Source organism: Capra hircus, chromosome 15 (assembly GCF_001704415.2).
Source record: "Capra hircus breed San Clemente chromosome 15, ASM170441v1, whole genome shotgun sequence".
NCBI classification, from domain to species: Eukaryota; Metazoa; Chordata; class Mammalia; order Artiodactyla; family Bovidae; genus Capra; species Capra hircus.
The window spans coordinates 80,578,863-80,593,070 of NC_030822.1; the positions used below are offsets into that span (position 1 = coordinate 80,578,863).

A 14,208-nucleotide genomic window follows, 5' to 3' on the forward strand; every position below is an offset into this window, starting at 1 on the left:
AATCTTTCTGATGAAGCTTTAATTAGATTCTTTTCCATTGAAAAGTTCTTTGTTAGAGTTTGTATTCTTTATCTTATCTGTATTTCAGTCCTTCCTGGGAAAACTGATTGCTATACTTAATAGTCATATTGCCTAAGTTTACTTTCTACAATTTAAATTTCTAATGATTTTTCTTAATTCATAAGCAGCAAATCAAGATCATCTTCCATGTTCCATGACACAAAACTACCCTTAGTATAAGCTTAAAATGTGTTAATCATATAGAATTGTGCATATATAAAATTCTTGAAAGAGAAAATGTAGTTTTTCATCATGATCAGTGGTTGATGCTCTGCCACACTTCAAGAAAATCATACCATATTTTTCATATGATTAGGAATTCTGTAAACAGATTTTACAAGTATTCCTTGTTCTCTTGATTTTCAGATTAAACAAACCACATTTTCTTCTCAGTTTTTCTTCATTTTCTCTCTTAACCTTAATAATCTTTTCCTGAGATTATTTCTCTTTTCTCAAAGAGAAGCATGGGAGATCATCAGAAAACAGATGATCTATATTTCATTTCTCCACTTTGATCCTAAGTTACAATAGAAACTTAGAGAAGTGATCTAACCTTCCTGAGCACACTCTGCAGGCATGGGCATAACAGTACTCATGTTTATTTAGCAATGTGTATATGCATTTGGTAAATAAGTAGATGTTAGTTCTGGTACTCTATATTTAAAGTAACAGTAAGTATTCCCATTCATTCTTCTGAAAAACTAGACGGAGATAAACACTTTAAGTCAAAAAACATATATGAAATCTAAGGAAAACCTGATGGACATTGAGAGAAGGAAAAAGTGAAATACCCCAGCCCCCCTGAGGCTCACCCACACCAAGAGACTACAAGGTAGATTGTGGAAATACTGCATTTAATCTTTTTAAGAAATACATTAGCTGTTTCTACCTGGACACAACAGAAAGACCTCACCTAGAGGGTTTGCTTCCCCCCACTGATGGAAAGCTGTGCAATAGAATTTCTATTTTACAGAGTATGTTTTCTCCTTTTTAAAATCATAGTGGTAAGAACTGATATACAGTGTTTGTGATAAGGCAAAAAGCAGAAATTTCTGCAGCTATAGGAAATTAATTAAAGTTAAATTAAAGGAATTTAATTTAAGGGGAAGTTAAATTAAGGGAAGTAATTTATCTGCCCTTCAGACAGCATGGTACTTTATGTCAAAAACCCACAGAGTCCCCAGACAAATCCTAAAGATTGATAAGAATTTAACATTTTACCATTATATTTACTTTAATTTTGTTAGTATACATCTGCTCTGACTTATGATGGAGTCCTTGTGATGGCTGAAACATTCCGAAGTCTCAGAAGACAGAAAATTGATATTTCCAGGAGAGGAAATGCTGGAGATTGTCTGGCAAATCCAGCTGCTCCATGGGGCCAGGGAATTGACATGGAGAGGACACTCAAACAGGTAACTCACAATTTTATTTATGTTCAGTTTGTTTCACATGTGCATGTGTGCTAAGTCACTTCTGTTGTGTCCAACTCTTTGCAACCCTATGGACTGCAGCCTGCCAGGGTGCATGGGATTCTCCAGGCAAGAATACTGGAGTGGGTTTCCATGCCCTCCTCCAGGGTATCTTCCCAACCCTGCATCTCTTATGTCTCCTGCATTGGCAGGCAGGTTCTTTACCACTAGAACAACCTGGGAAGCCTTCAATTTATTTCACTGTCCTTTTTAAATGGAGTATTCAGGAAAACAAAATAATCTATTGGCAAATACCTATATATTACAATTTCCATTTTAATATATTGAGCCATTGTCATTTCTGAGACATTTCTACATAGGATACTGGATAGAATGGTGGAGGTAGTGGTTTATTCACTAAGTCATGCCCAACTCTTTGTGAACCCATGGACTGTAGTCTGCCAGGATCCTCTGTCCATGGAATTTCCCAGGCAAGAATACTGGAGTGGTTTGCCATTTCTCCCCCCAGGGGATCTTCCCAACAAAGGAATCGAACCCACATCTCCTGTTTGGCAGACAGCTTCTTTACCACTGTGCCACCTCGGAAGCCCACTAGATAGAATACTGGTGTTTATATCTTATGTAGATGCTGTAGATGCTTAGCCATTAAGCTAGGTTATGTAACAGTAATAAACAACCCCAAGCTTCAGTGGCTTAAAATAGTAAAGGAGGATTTCACACTCACAGACACACATCAGATTAGTAGGGGCACTCTGCTTTTCTTTTTTTTTTTCATTTGCCTTTCATTTTATTCATTTTTTTGTTTTGTTTTGTTTTCCTTTTGTTTTTTTTTTTTTTTAATTTTAAAATCTTTAATTCTTACATGCGTTCCCAAACATGAACCCCCCTCCCACCTCCCTCCCCATAACATCTCTGTGGGTCATCCCCATGCACCAGCCCCAAGCATGCTGTATCCTGCGTCAGACATAGACTGGCTATTCGATTCTTACATGATAGTATGCATGTTAGAATGCCATTCTCCCAAATCATCTCACCCTCTCCCTCTCCCTCTCCCTCTGAGTCCAAAAGTCTGTTATACACATCTGTGTCTTTTTTCTGTCTTGCTTTTTATAATCACTCAGGGGCCCAAGCTGACATAGCAGCTACCATCTTGAATGCTGCAAAAGAAAAGAGTTTTAGGGAGGTTTCTAATTGGCAATTAAATACTTTAGCACTCATTACATGTGTTTACAACGCTTTTGTCAGAAAGAGTCATAGAGACCTAGCTAACCAGAAAGGGTCCATAAAGAACAAGCCCACCTTGGACCCAGAATGAGGAAGAACCTGAAATATTTGGCATACAGTCTTAGACTACTAATCTACTGACCGTCTCAATAGACCTTCAGATTGCCTCGTAACCTTGGATTAAGTATTTATTTTAGTCTTTTATAGTTATACTAACAAATGATTACTGTAATATGTGTGTATTTTTAGTAATACATTTTAAATGTTCTGAAATGCCACAGGTTCAGAACATAAGTTTAAATGAATTAAAAGGATTTGGAATAAAATACACTTGAATATTTTCAAAAATATGTTTATTTTTCTGAATGTCTTAATTTTAACATTAGCAAGGAGAAATATGATCTGCTCTGGTTATCAAGGTTATTTAACCTATTATATGGATGTGTAGATAAAACTGAAAAGTAACTAAAAAGGAAACCACGTTTTTATTCTTATAAATAATATTTCAAAATTGAAGAAGTACAATGGAAAGTTCATAATAAAAAAATACTTATCTTTCAAGTACATAACAGAATCACTTATATATTTCTTTGATATTCATCTATCGAATTCTATCCCAGTAGCTCAAATACCCCATGGCTTTTTTAGTGAGTTGCTTATAGATTATAGTTCCACACCTATGTGTAGTCTTAAGCCTGGCAGATAAAGTAAAGTTTTCTGTAAGTAAAATGGCAAATGATTACATGTGTAGATTTTCTTTTTCGTTCATAGGTTCAAATTCAAGGACTAACAGGAAATGTTCAATTTGACCACTATGGACGTAGGGTCAATTACACAATGGATGTGTTCGAACTAAAGAGCACAGGACCTAGAAAGGTGAGCCACACTTGAACTGTCTTCTTAGTTTGCATTTGACATTTTTAAAATCTTATAGGTGAAATATAGCTGGATAGTCTACATTTTTTAAAAAATTGTGAAATGGCTAACCCTTGAACAAAGTGGGATTTAAGGAATCTAACTCTCCACACAGTCAAAAATCTATGTCAAAATTATAATGGGCCCTCCATATATGTGGTTCATCAGTTGCTGCAGTTACACATCTGAGGCTTCAACCAACACAGATTGTGTAGTATTGTAGTATTTACTGTGAAAAGAATCTGTGTAAAAGTGGACCTGAGCAGTTCAAACCTGTGTTGATAAGGGTCAAGGGTCATGCTGAAATAAATTATTGTCATATGGTTGATGTTAATGGTATACCAAAGCTGAAATGAACTATTTACTCACTGTTTATATTCCTTATCCAAAATAAAAGCAATTTTTTAAAAGGCTTAACAAAAAGAATCCCAGAAAACCCATAATATACTCTTCAGGAAAGTGCACAATCTAAGTAAGAGACTTATTCATTTTCATGTAGTCATTTCTGAAACTATTAGAGAGAGAACAAGAAAACTACTTCTAATGAATAGGCATGTTATAGAAGGCTAAATGTTTCTGAAATAAACATTCAAAGAAAAGAGTTGATGGAAGATAATATTATTACGATTACTGTTATGTTGAAGAGAGAGAGAGATACTTCAACTGAGGGACCAAGGAGGTTGTTCAGAAAGCTGCTGGTGATATACTTTTGGATTTCAGAAGATAATTGGTCATCTTGTGATGTGACTAAGCGTCATAAGCATCAGCAATGTTCTCAACATCCAAAAAGTTCTTTATATATTAGAGCAATACAATTCCACCACAGAAATTGACTATAAACTTTTACTACACCTAACATATAACTTTTTAACATTCCTTTTCTCTAGTTTTAGCTAAGATGCTTAAGAAAGATATGTTCAACTTACCTTATCTAAAAATTATCTGTTTCAACACTTGGATGTTAAAAAAAAACTTTCCCAAATATACTTTCCTGTGTTAATATAGTATTGATAGTTACAATTTATGAAATGCCTGCTATGTTCCAAGCACTGGACTTGGTGCAATTTAGTCCTCATAATGAGCCTGTAATGGAGCATTATTTTCTCCCTTTTCCCAGTGAGAAAATTATAGTGCAATTGTTGTTGTAGCTGTTCAGTCACTCAGTCATGTCTGACTTTTTGCAACCCCATGGACTGCAGCATCCAGCTTCCCTGTCCTTCACCATTTCCTGGAGCTTGCTCAAACTCATATCCATCAAGTCAGTGATGCTATCCACCAACTCATTTTTCATCATCGCCTTCTCCTGCCTTCAATCTTTCCCAGCATCAGGGTCTTTTCCAATAAGTTGGTTCTTCATATCAGGTGGCCAAAGTATTTGAGTTTCAGCTTCAGCATCAGTCCTTCCAATGAATATGCAGGGTTGATTTCCTTTAGGATGAGCTGACTGGATCTCTTTGCAGTCCAAGGAACTCTCAAGAGTCTTATCCAACACCACAGTTCAAAAGCGTTAATTCTTCAGTGCTCAGCCTTCTTTATGGTCCAGCCCTCACATCCATGCACGACTACTGGAAGAAAACATAGCTTTGACTAGATGGACCTTTGTCAGCAAAGTAATGTCTCTGCTTTTTAAGACACTGTCTAGGTTTATCATAGATTTTCTTCCAAGGAGCAAGTGCCTTTCAATTTCATGGCTGCAGTCACCATCTGCAGTGATTTTGGAGCCCAAGAAAATAAAGTTTGTCACTGTTTCCACTGTTTCCCCACTTATTTGCCATAAAGTGATGGGATGAGAAGCCATGATTTTAGTTTTTTGAATGTTGAGTTTTAAGCCAGCTTTTTCACTCTCCTCTTTCACCTTCATCAAGAGACTCTTTAGTTCCTTTTCACTTTCTGCTACAGTGCAATATATTATAGCTATTTGTCTAAGGCCTATAAATGAGAAAACAAAGATTTTAATTCAGATATATCTGACTTCAGAAGCTTTCTACTCATTAACCCACTTGAGCAGACTCTGCCCTAAAAAGAGTTTGTTTTCTAGCAGGATAGAATATAGTAAATTCAATACAGCCATTAAAGAGAAAACATTTGGAAAGCCTAAAGCAGAAGAGATCACTTCCTGGTGGAGGAAAACAAATCAAAGAAGGCTGCATGGAGGAGCGGAGATTCAAAGTGAGGGTGTGAAGTTAGAGTTTGAATAGGTAGAAATGGTACAGGCAAGATCCAAAGACAGGCTGGAGGCAGGATAATTAATGTCACACATTGGAAGATGGTAAAGGCTTTCAAAGTTGTGTTTTGCTCCAGTCTGTCATAGTGTGTGTTCCTCGATTTGAAGCTGCCATGGAAACCATCTCCAGACTTTCACCCTTTTAGTGGCATTTCTGTGAGTGGACGCTGCCAGCCGATACAGAGCAGGCAGGAGCCTATATGATCCAGATCAGGTAGGGTAGAACACAAAATGGCAGTTTGAAAGGCAGGCTGTATGATGCACCCCTTTAAGTGTACTTCCTGAAGAAAAGGACAGAGATACGCGGCCAAGAAAAAATTTAATGTAAGCACTGATTCTACTCACTCTGTAGCACAAAGTCTGCAACAAGAAAGGAAGAAGCCCATTTTAAGCTAAGCCCCTCTGCTACCTATGGAGCAGACAGAATATTCTACAAGTCCCTAAGAATATTGACTAACTGGTAATCAGACTATCACAAATCAAATTCTGCAAAATTAGCCATTTAAGGAGAACCTTTCTAAAATGCGGACAGTCCATATTTCCCAAAACAGTAAGCACAAAAAATAAAATGATCTCTTCATTAAAGAAAGAATAATGGAAAAAGGAAGCTGGTGGTAACTAGTGGTAACATCAAGTGAGATATTTAAAGCAGTGAATATTTTCATGGCCTATTGAACCATGATGGTAACAAAAATTAATTTTTTTAGAGGAGAAATTTTAAAAATAAGTTGGGAAAGTAATGAACAATACATCTTCACACTCAGCTGATATTTGTCTAAAACTGTTAAAAGAAATATGAAGTGTGAATTGGTGTAGACTTATCTATCCTTGTTTTTCTGGAGCATTCTGTCAGGGATATCAAACTTAAAAATGAACTACTATGAGAAACACTAAGCTGGTGAGTTTTGGCAGTATGTCTGAAAAGTGAGCAGTCATTCTTATAAACTGAACACTTGCCCATAAGGAAGCTATCTTTGTTTGTTTGTTATATATATATATACATAGTTCATCTCTTTTTCAAAATATAAATTTATTTATTTATTTAAATTGGAGGTTAATTACTTTACAATATAGATCAGAGAGTTCGCGTATCAGTTCTCTGTATTCTGTAACAGAAAATTAACCAGAGTCTCATTAAACAGAAGCCATAAAGCTCTTTCTGAAGTCTCAGTTCCTAAGTACTGTGGAATCTTCTCGGAATTCCAGTGATGTTAAAACATGCTCTAAAACCAGGCTTCCATGATTTCAATAATTCTTAAGGTCAGTTCAGTTCAGTTGCTCAGTCGTGTCTGACTCTTTGTGACCCCATGGGCTGCAGTACACCAGGCCTTCCTGTCCATCGCCAACTCCCAGAGTTTACTCAAACTCATGTCCACTGAGTCGGTGATGCCATCCAACCATCTCATCTTCTGTCATTCCCTTTTCCTCCTGCCTTCAATCTTTCCCAGCATCAGGATCTTTTCAAATGAGTCAGTTCTTCACTTCAGATGGCCAAAGTATTGGAGTTTCAGCTTCAGCATCAGTCCTTCCAATGAATATTCAGAACTGATTTCTTTCAGGATGGACTGGGTGGATCTCCTTACAGTCCAAGACACTCTCAAGAGTCTTCCCTAACACCAAGGTTCAAAATATCAATTCTTTTGTGTTCAGCTTTCTCTATAGCCCAACTCTCACATCCATACATGACTACTGGAGAAACCATAGCTTTGACTAGATAGACCTTTGTTAATCATACATATTATATTTATTGTGAGTATATTATATGCCAGACATTGAAGGAAAATTTTTGTACATTTTAATATTTAATCTTACAGCAATCTGAAAACTAGACATATTTTTCTCACTTTATATAAGAGAAAATTAAGGTTCAGAGAAACTAAGTAATCTGCACAAGGATGTTCAACTAGAAAGAGATGGAGCTGGAGTGGAGACCAAGGCTCATTATCTAGCTTCAAAGCTACTCTCTTAGCTGCCACAAAACGTTATCAGTCCCAGGGCCCATAACTTTTCTCCTCAAGGTTGGTATAAGTATTAAGCCATGTTTTTCAGGACAGATCTAGTCAAACCATCTCTCCCAGGAACCAACTTTGAGTAAAACAGAGGCTTCGCATGGCCCCTCAATCCCTACATCGCAGGCAAAGTCTACCGTAAATACAGAGATATTTGCTGTGTGTGGTGCTTAGTCACTCGGTTGTGTCCAACTCTTTAGCAACCCCATGAACTGCAACTCACCAGGCTCCTCTGTCCATGGGGATTCTCCAGGCAAGAATACTGGAGTGGGTTGCCATGCCCTCCTCCAGGGGATCTTCCCAACCCAGGGATTGAACCCAGGTCCCCCACATTGCAGGCGATTCTTTACCATCTGAGTCACCAGGGAAGCCCAATAATACTGGAATGAATAGCCTATCCTTTCTCCACGAGATCTTCCTAACTCAGGACAGGGTCTCCTGCATTGCAGGCAGATTGTTTAACAACTGAACTATGAGGGAAGCCTCTACCATAAAAACAGAGATATTTACTCATACATTATAACATGGTTATGTTTGTGTACAATTCATCTTTAGAAATCCAAAGAAGACAAATATTTCTCTGACATTTCATACAGTTTAGCAATTTAAATACTTGCCATATTTTTACATTACATTTTTATATTATAAGAGCATTACAAAACTCTTGTTCACCCAATTTCTGTCTCTAGAAGAAAAAACATGCCTACTTTCCTGCTTAAATGAGATCAGGCATGAGAAGAGTTCTTAGAGAGAAAAAATATTCACATGAGGTTCTAGGTACAAACTTTAATATCTTTTACTTTAGGAAATGACTTTTGAGCTATTGTTCGCCCTGAACTGTCTTTCTTCACAGTAATTCCATGGCCCACATGACATCTATGTACAAACCATGGTTCTGTACCACAAAACTTGGATTTATTTTTCAAAAATTCCAAGTAGATTTAAGATAAATAGATACAGTTGGGTAAATTTTTGGTTATTATTTTAATTTGCCATTACTTCTAAATCATTTTTCTTGTGATGCAGAGAGATACTCATGAACCCACAGGCTGTCCTTAAATACAAAATATCAAGGTCTTGTCAACATCTGAAGACTCTCCAGAATGTATCTCAGAGCTATAGTTTTTCTGTTGTGGGAACTCATTAATCATTAACAAAGAAAATTTGCTTTCCCAGAGAATGGGCTGCTGAGATCTGGAAGGTGGCTGCATTTTAATGGAGTACTAAACTGTGAAACCTATTTTTATGTTGTAAATCGTCATGTGCAAAGGAAAATTAACAGGAAGCAACTGACATGCTTTTTAAATTATTTTTTAAGTACATGTAGAAGTTGAGGAGAGGGTAGTTCTCAAAGCACATTTATTTTGTTTTAATTAAATTTTTCACTGATATTAAATGTGTTAGCAAAAATTCCTTGAGAGCTCAGTTGATAAAGAATCCAAATGCAATGCAGGAGACCCCAGTTCAATTCCTGGGTTGGGAAGATTCACTGAAGAAGGGATGGGACACCACTCCAGTATTCTTGGGCTTCCCTTGTGGCTCAGATGGTAAAGAATCTGCCCGCAATATGGGAGACCTGGGTTTGATGCCTGAGTTGGGAAGACCCCTGGAAAAGGGAAAGGCTACCCACTCCAGTAATCTGGCCTAGAGAATTCTGCCCTGGGGTGCAAAGGGTCAGACACAACAGAGCAACTTTCATTTTCAATTTCAAATTCATATGGGCAATTAAAAATAACTGCTGAATTATACTCATAATGTTGGATCAAACTAAGCAATGTGGCAAAACATATTTAAAAAAATATTTTTTCTATATTCTGTTAATTATCTTAGGGACGGGGGAGCCTGGTGGGCTGCTGTCTATGGGGTCGCACAGAGTCGGACACGACTGAAGCGACTTTAGCAGCAGCAGCAGCATACATGCAATATTTGTAAATAATATACTGTTTCTTTTTTATATGCTAATGCTTATTTTATTTTAATATGTTCACAAATACTAATATGACAGTAAAAACTTGAAGGAAACAAGACTTTCAAAACATATAAGAACAAACAGTGAATACAGACCAGTAAGCAATTTGTTGTTGCTGTTAGTCTCTCAATTGTATCTGACTCTTTGTGACTCCATGGACTGGAGAAAACCAGGCTTCCCTGAGATCAATTGCATACATTTCATTGAAAACATGAGTTTTATCAACTGCATCTGGAAATTCAAGAAAGAAGTTTCAGTTCAGTTCAGTTCAGTGGCTCAGTCTTGTCTGATTCTTTGCGACCCCGTGAACTGGAGCACGCCAGGCTTCCTGTCCACCACCAATTCCTGGAGTTCACCCAAACCTATGTCCATCGAGTCGGTGATGCCACCCAACCATCGCATACTCTGTCGTCCCCTTCTCCTCCTGCCCTCAATCTTTCCCAGCATAAGGGTCTCTTCCAATGAGTCGTTCTTCACACCAGGTGGCCAAAGTACAGGAGTTTCATTTTCAACATCAGTCCTTCCAATGAACACTCAGGACTGATCTCCTTTAGGATGGACTGGTTGGATCTCCCTGCAGTCAAAGAGACTCTCAAGAGTCTTCTCCAACACCACAGTTCAAACACATCAATTCTTCAGCGCTCAGCTTTCTTTATAGTCCAACTCTCACGTCCATACATGGCCACTGGAAAACCCATACATAGTCTTGACTAGACGGACCTTTGTTGGCAAAGTAATGTCTCTGCTTTTTAACAGAGGTTGGTGTCTAGGTTGGTCATAACTTCCCTTCCAAGAGTAAGCGTCTTAGCATTTCATGGCTGCAAACACCATCTGCAGTAATTTTGTAGCTCAGAAAAATAAAGTCAGCCACTGTTTCCACTGTTTCCCCATCTATTTGCCATGAAGCGATGGGACCAGATGCCATGATCTTCGTTTTCTGAAAGTTGAGCTTTAAGCCAACTTTTTCACTCTCCTCTTTCACTTTCATCAAGAGGCTTTTTAGTTCCTCTTCACTTTCTGCCATAAGGGTGGTGTCATCTGCATATCTGAGGTTATTGATATTTCTCCTGGCAATCCTGATTCCAGCTTGTGCTTCATCCAGCCTAGCATTTCTCATGATGTACTCTGCATACAAGTTAAATAAACAGGGTGACAACATACAGCCTTGACCCACTCCTTTTCCTATTTGGAACAAGTCTGTTGTTCCACGTCCAGTTCTAACTGTTGCTTCCTGACCTGCATATAGGTTTCTCAGGAGGCAGGTCAGGTGGTCTGGTATTCCCATCTCTTTCAGAATTTTCAACAGTTTGTTGTGATCCACACAGTCAAAGGCTTTGGTGTAGTCAATAAAGCAGAAATAGATGTTTTTCTGGAACTCTCTTGCTTTTTCCATGGCCCAGCGGATGTTGGCAATTTGATCTCTGGTTCCTCTGCCTTTTCTAAAACCAGCTTGAACATCTGGAAGTTCACCGTTCACATATTGCTGAAGCCTAGCTTGGAGAATTTTAAGCATTACTTTACTAGCCTGTGAAATGAGTGCAATTGTGCAGTAGTTTGAGCATTCTTTGGCATCGCCTTTCTTTGAGATTGGAATGAAAACTAACCTTTTCCAGTCCTGTGGCCACTGCTGAGTTTTCCAAATTTGCTGGCATATTGAGTGCAGCACTTACAGAGCATCATCTTTCAGGATTTGAAACAGCTCAACTGGAATTCCATCACTTCCACTAGCTTTGTTCGTAGTGATGCTTCCTAAGGGGCACTTGAGTTCACATTCAAGGATATTTGGCTCTAGGTGAATTATCACACCATCGTCCTTATCTGGGTCGAGAAGATCTTTTTTGTACAGTTCTTCTGTGTATTCTTGCCACCTCTTCTTAATGTCTTCTGCTTCTGTTAGGTCCTTACCATTTCTGTCCTTTATCGAGCCCATCTTTGCATGAAATGTTCCCTTGGTATCTCTAATTTTCTTGAAGAGATCTCTAGTCTTTCCCATTCTATTGTTTTCCTCTATTTCTTTCCATTGATCACCGAGGAAGGCTTTCTTATCTCTCCTTGCTATTTTTTGGAACTCTGCATTCAAATGAGTATATCTTTCCTTTTCTCCTTTCCATTTTTCTTCTCTTGTTTTCACAGCTATTTGTAAGGCCTCCTCATACAGCCATTTGGCTTTTTTGCATTTATTTTCCTTGCAGAAGGTCTTGATTCCTGTCTCCTGTACAATGTCATGAACCTCCATCCACAGTTCCTCAGGCACTCTGTCTATCAGATCTAGTCCCTTAAATCTATTTCTCACTTCTACTCTATAATCATAAGGGATTTGATTTAGGTCATACTTGAATGGTCTAGTGGTTTTCTCCACTTTCTTCAATTTCAGTCTGAATTTGGCAATAAGGAGTTCATGATCCGAGCCACAGTCACCTCCCAGCCTTGTTTTTGCTGACTGTATAAAGCTTCTCCATCTTTATCTGCAAGCAATATAATCAATCTGATTTTGGTGTTGACCATCTGGTGATGTCCACGTGTAGACTCTTCTCTTGTGTTGTTGGAAGATGGTATTTGCTATGACTAGTGAGTTCTCTTGATAGAATTATATTAGCCTTTGCCCTCTTCATTTCATACTTCAAGGCCAAATTTGCCTGTTATTCCAGGTGTTTCTTAACGTCCTACTTTTGCATTCCAGTCCCCTATAATGAGAAAGACATCTTTTTTGGGTGTTAGTTCTAGAAGGTCTTGTAGGTCTTCATAGAACTGTTCAACTTCAGCTTCTTCAGTGTTACTGGACTTGGATTACCATGATATTGAGTGGTTTGCATTGGAAACAAACAGAGATCATTCTGTCGTTTTTGAGATTGCATCCACGTACTGCATTTTGAACTCTTTTGTTGATAATGATGGCTACTCCATTTCTTCTAAGGGATTCCTGCCCACAGTAGTAGATATAATGGTCATCTGAGTTAAATTCACCCATTCCAGCCCGTCTTAGTTCTCTGATTCCTAGAATGTTGATGTTCACTCTTGTCATCTCCTGTTTGACCACTACCAATTTGCCTTGATTCATGGACCTAACATTCCAGGTTCCTATGCAATATTGCTCTTACAGCATCAAACCTTGCTTCTATCACCAGTCCCATTCATGACTGGGTGTTGTTTTTGCTTCGGCTCCATCCCTTCATTCTTTCTGGAGTTATTTCTCCACTTATCTCCAGTAGCATATTGGGCACCTACCTACCTGGGGAGTTCATATCTCAGTGTTCTATCTTTTTGCCTTTTCATACTGTTCATGGGGTTCTCAAGGCAAGAATACTAAAGTGGTTTGCCATGCCCTTCTCCAGTGAACCACATTCTGTCAGACCTCTCCACCGTGACCTGTCCAGTTTGAGTGGCCCCATATGGCATGGCTTAGTTTTCTGAGTTAGACAAGGCTGAGGTCCATGTGATCAGATTGGCTAGTTGTCTGTGACTGTGGTTTCAGTCTGTCTGGCCTCTGATCTCTCTCAGTGCCTACCGTCTTACTTGGGTTTCACTTACCTTGAAAGAAGTTTGGCAAGCATTAAATGAACACTCATTTGGGTGTATGTAGCATAACAGTAAAGTATAAGTACCATAAGAGTAAAGTATATGGACTTGTAATTGCACCTACCTTTGTATTTGCTGTGTGTATAAACTTTAAGATGCATTTTTTTAAGCATTGATTACAGTGTCTGTCAGAGAGCAAGCAGTAAAGTAGTCTGCATTCTGAAAAGAATCTTAAATTTCCAGTAGAATCCCATTTTAGTTTGTTACTTTGTATAGTGCTTAATTAATTACTTAACATATTTTATGGAAAAGAGTTGGCTTCAAGTCTAAATGAGTAATTTAAGGATTTGAAATTTTTAAAATACAAATTTAAATTTTCAAAAGTGAAAATATTAACTAATCATTAACATTTTATATATTTAGCATTTTAGAAATGGTATAATTCTTATCTAGAGGCTAGGTTATATGAAACCAAAAACTATTTCTATATTGCTTTAAAATACACAAATCAATTTTTTTAAAAACATCCTGTACATGTGCCCCATGTAAATCTATTCTCTTTACTGTAAAATCTGTAACATTATTGATAAAAATCATGTAAATTAAGCATAGAATTTTCCAATCAATCTCACTACAAGAGCATCAGAACAAAATGGTATTCCATCTGTATCTATATTCTTTTTTGAACCCACTCATTCTCAATGTCTTAGCTATTCCATGAGTGTATTAATAAATTATAAAGTTGACAAATGTGTAAGTAGGTAGTATCATCAACATTAGAAAAACTGGCTCATCATCAATTAAGAACACTTCCAAACACATTTTTTTGTGTGTGCTTCATAAATTTGTTTTGTTTTC

At 37.7% G+C, this 14,208-nt stretch overlaps 1 protein-coding gene across 1 annotated transcript in view; it reads left to right on the forward strand.

Moving 5' to 3' along the window:
• Window positions 1-14,208, forward strand: part of GRIA4 (glutamate ionotropic receptor AMPA type subunit 4) — a 693,144-nt gene that overhangs the window by 605,049 nt on the left and 73,887 nt on the right. Inside the window, exons 7-8 of the mRNA XM_005689338.3 lie at window positions 1,308-1,475; window positions 3,489-3,593. Coding sequence (XP_005689395.1) covers window positions 1,308-1,475; window positions 3,489-3,593 — 273 coding nt within the window. The remainder of the gene's footprint in view (window positions 1-1,307; window positions 1,476-3,488; window positions 3,594-14,208) is intronic.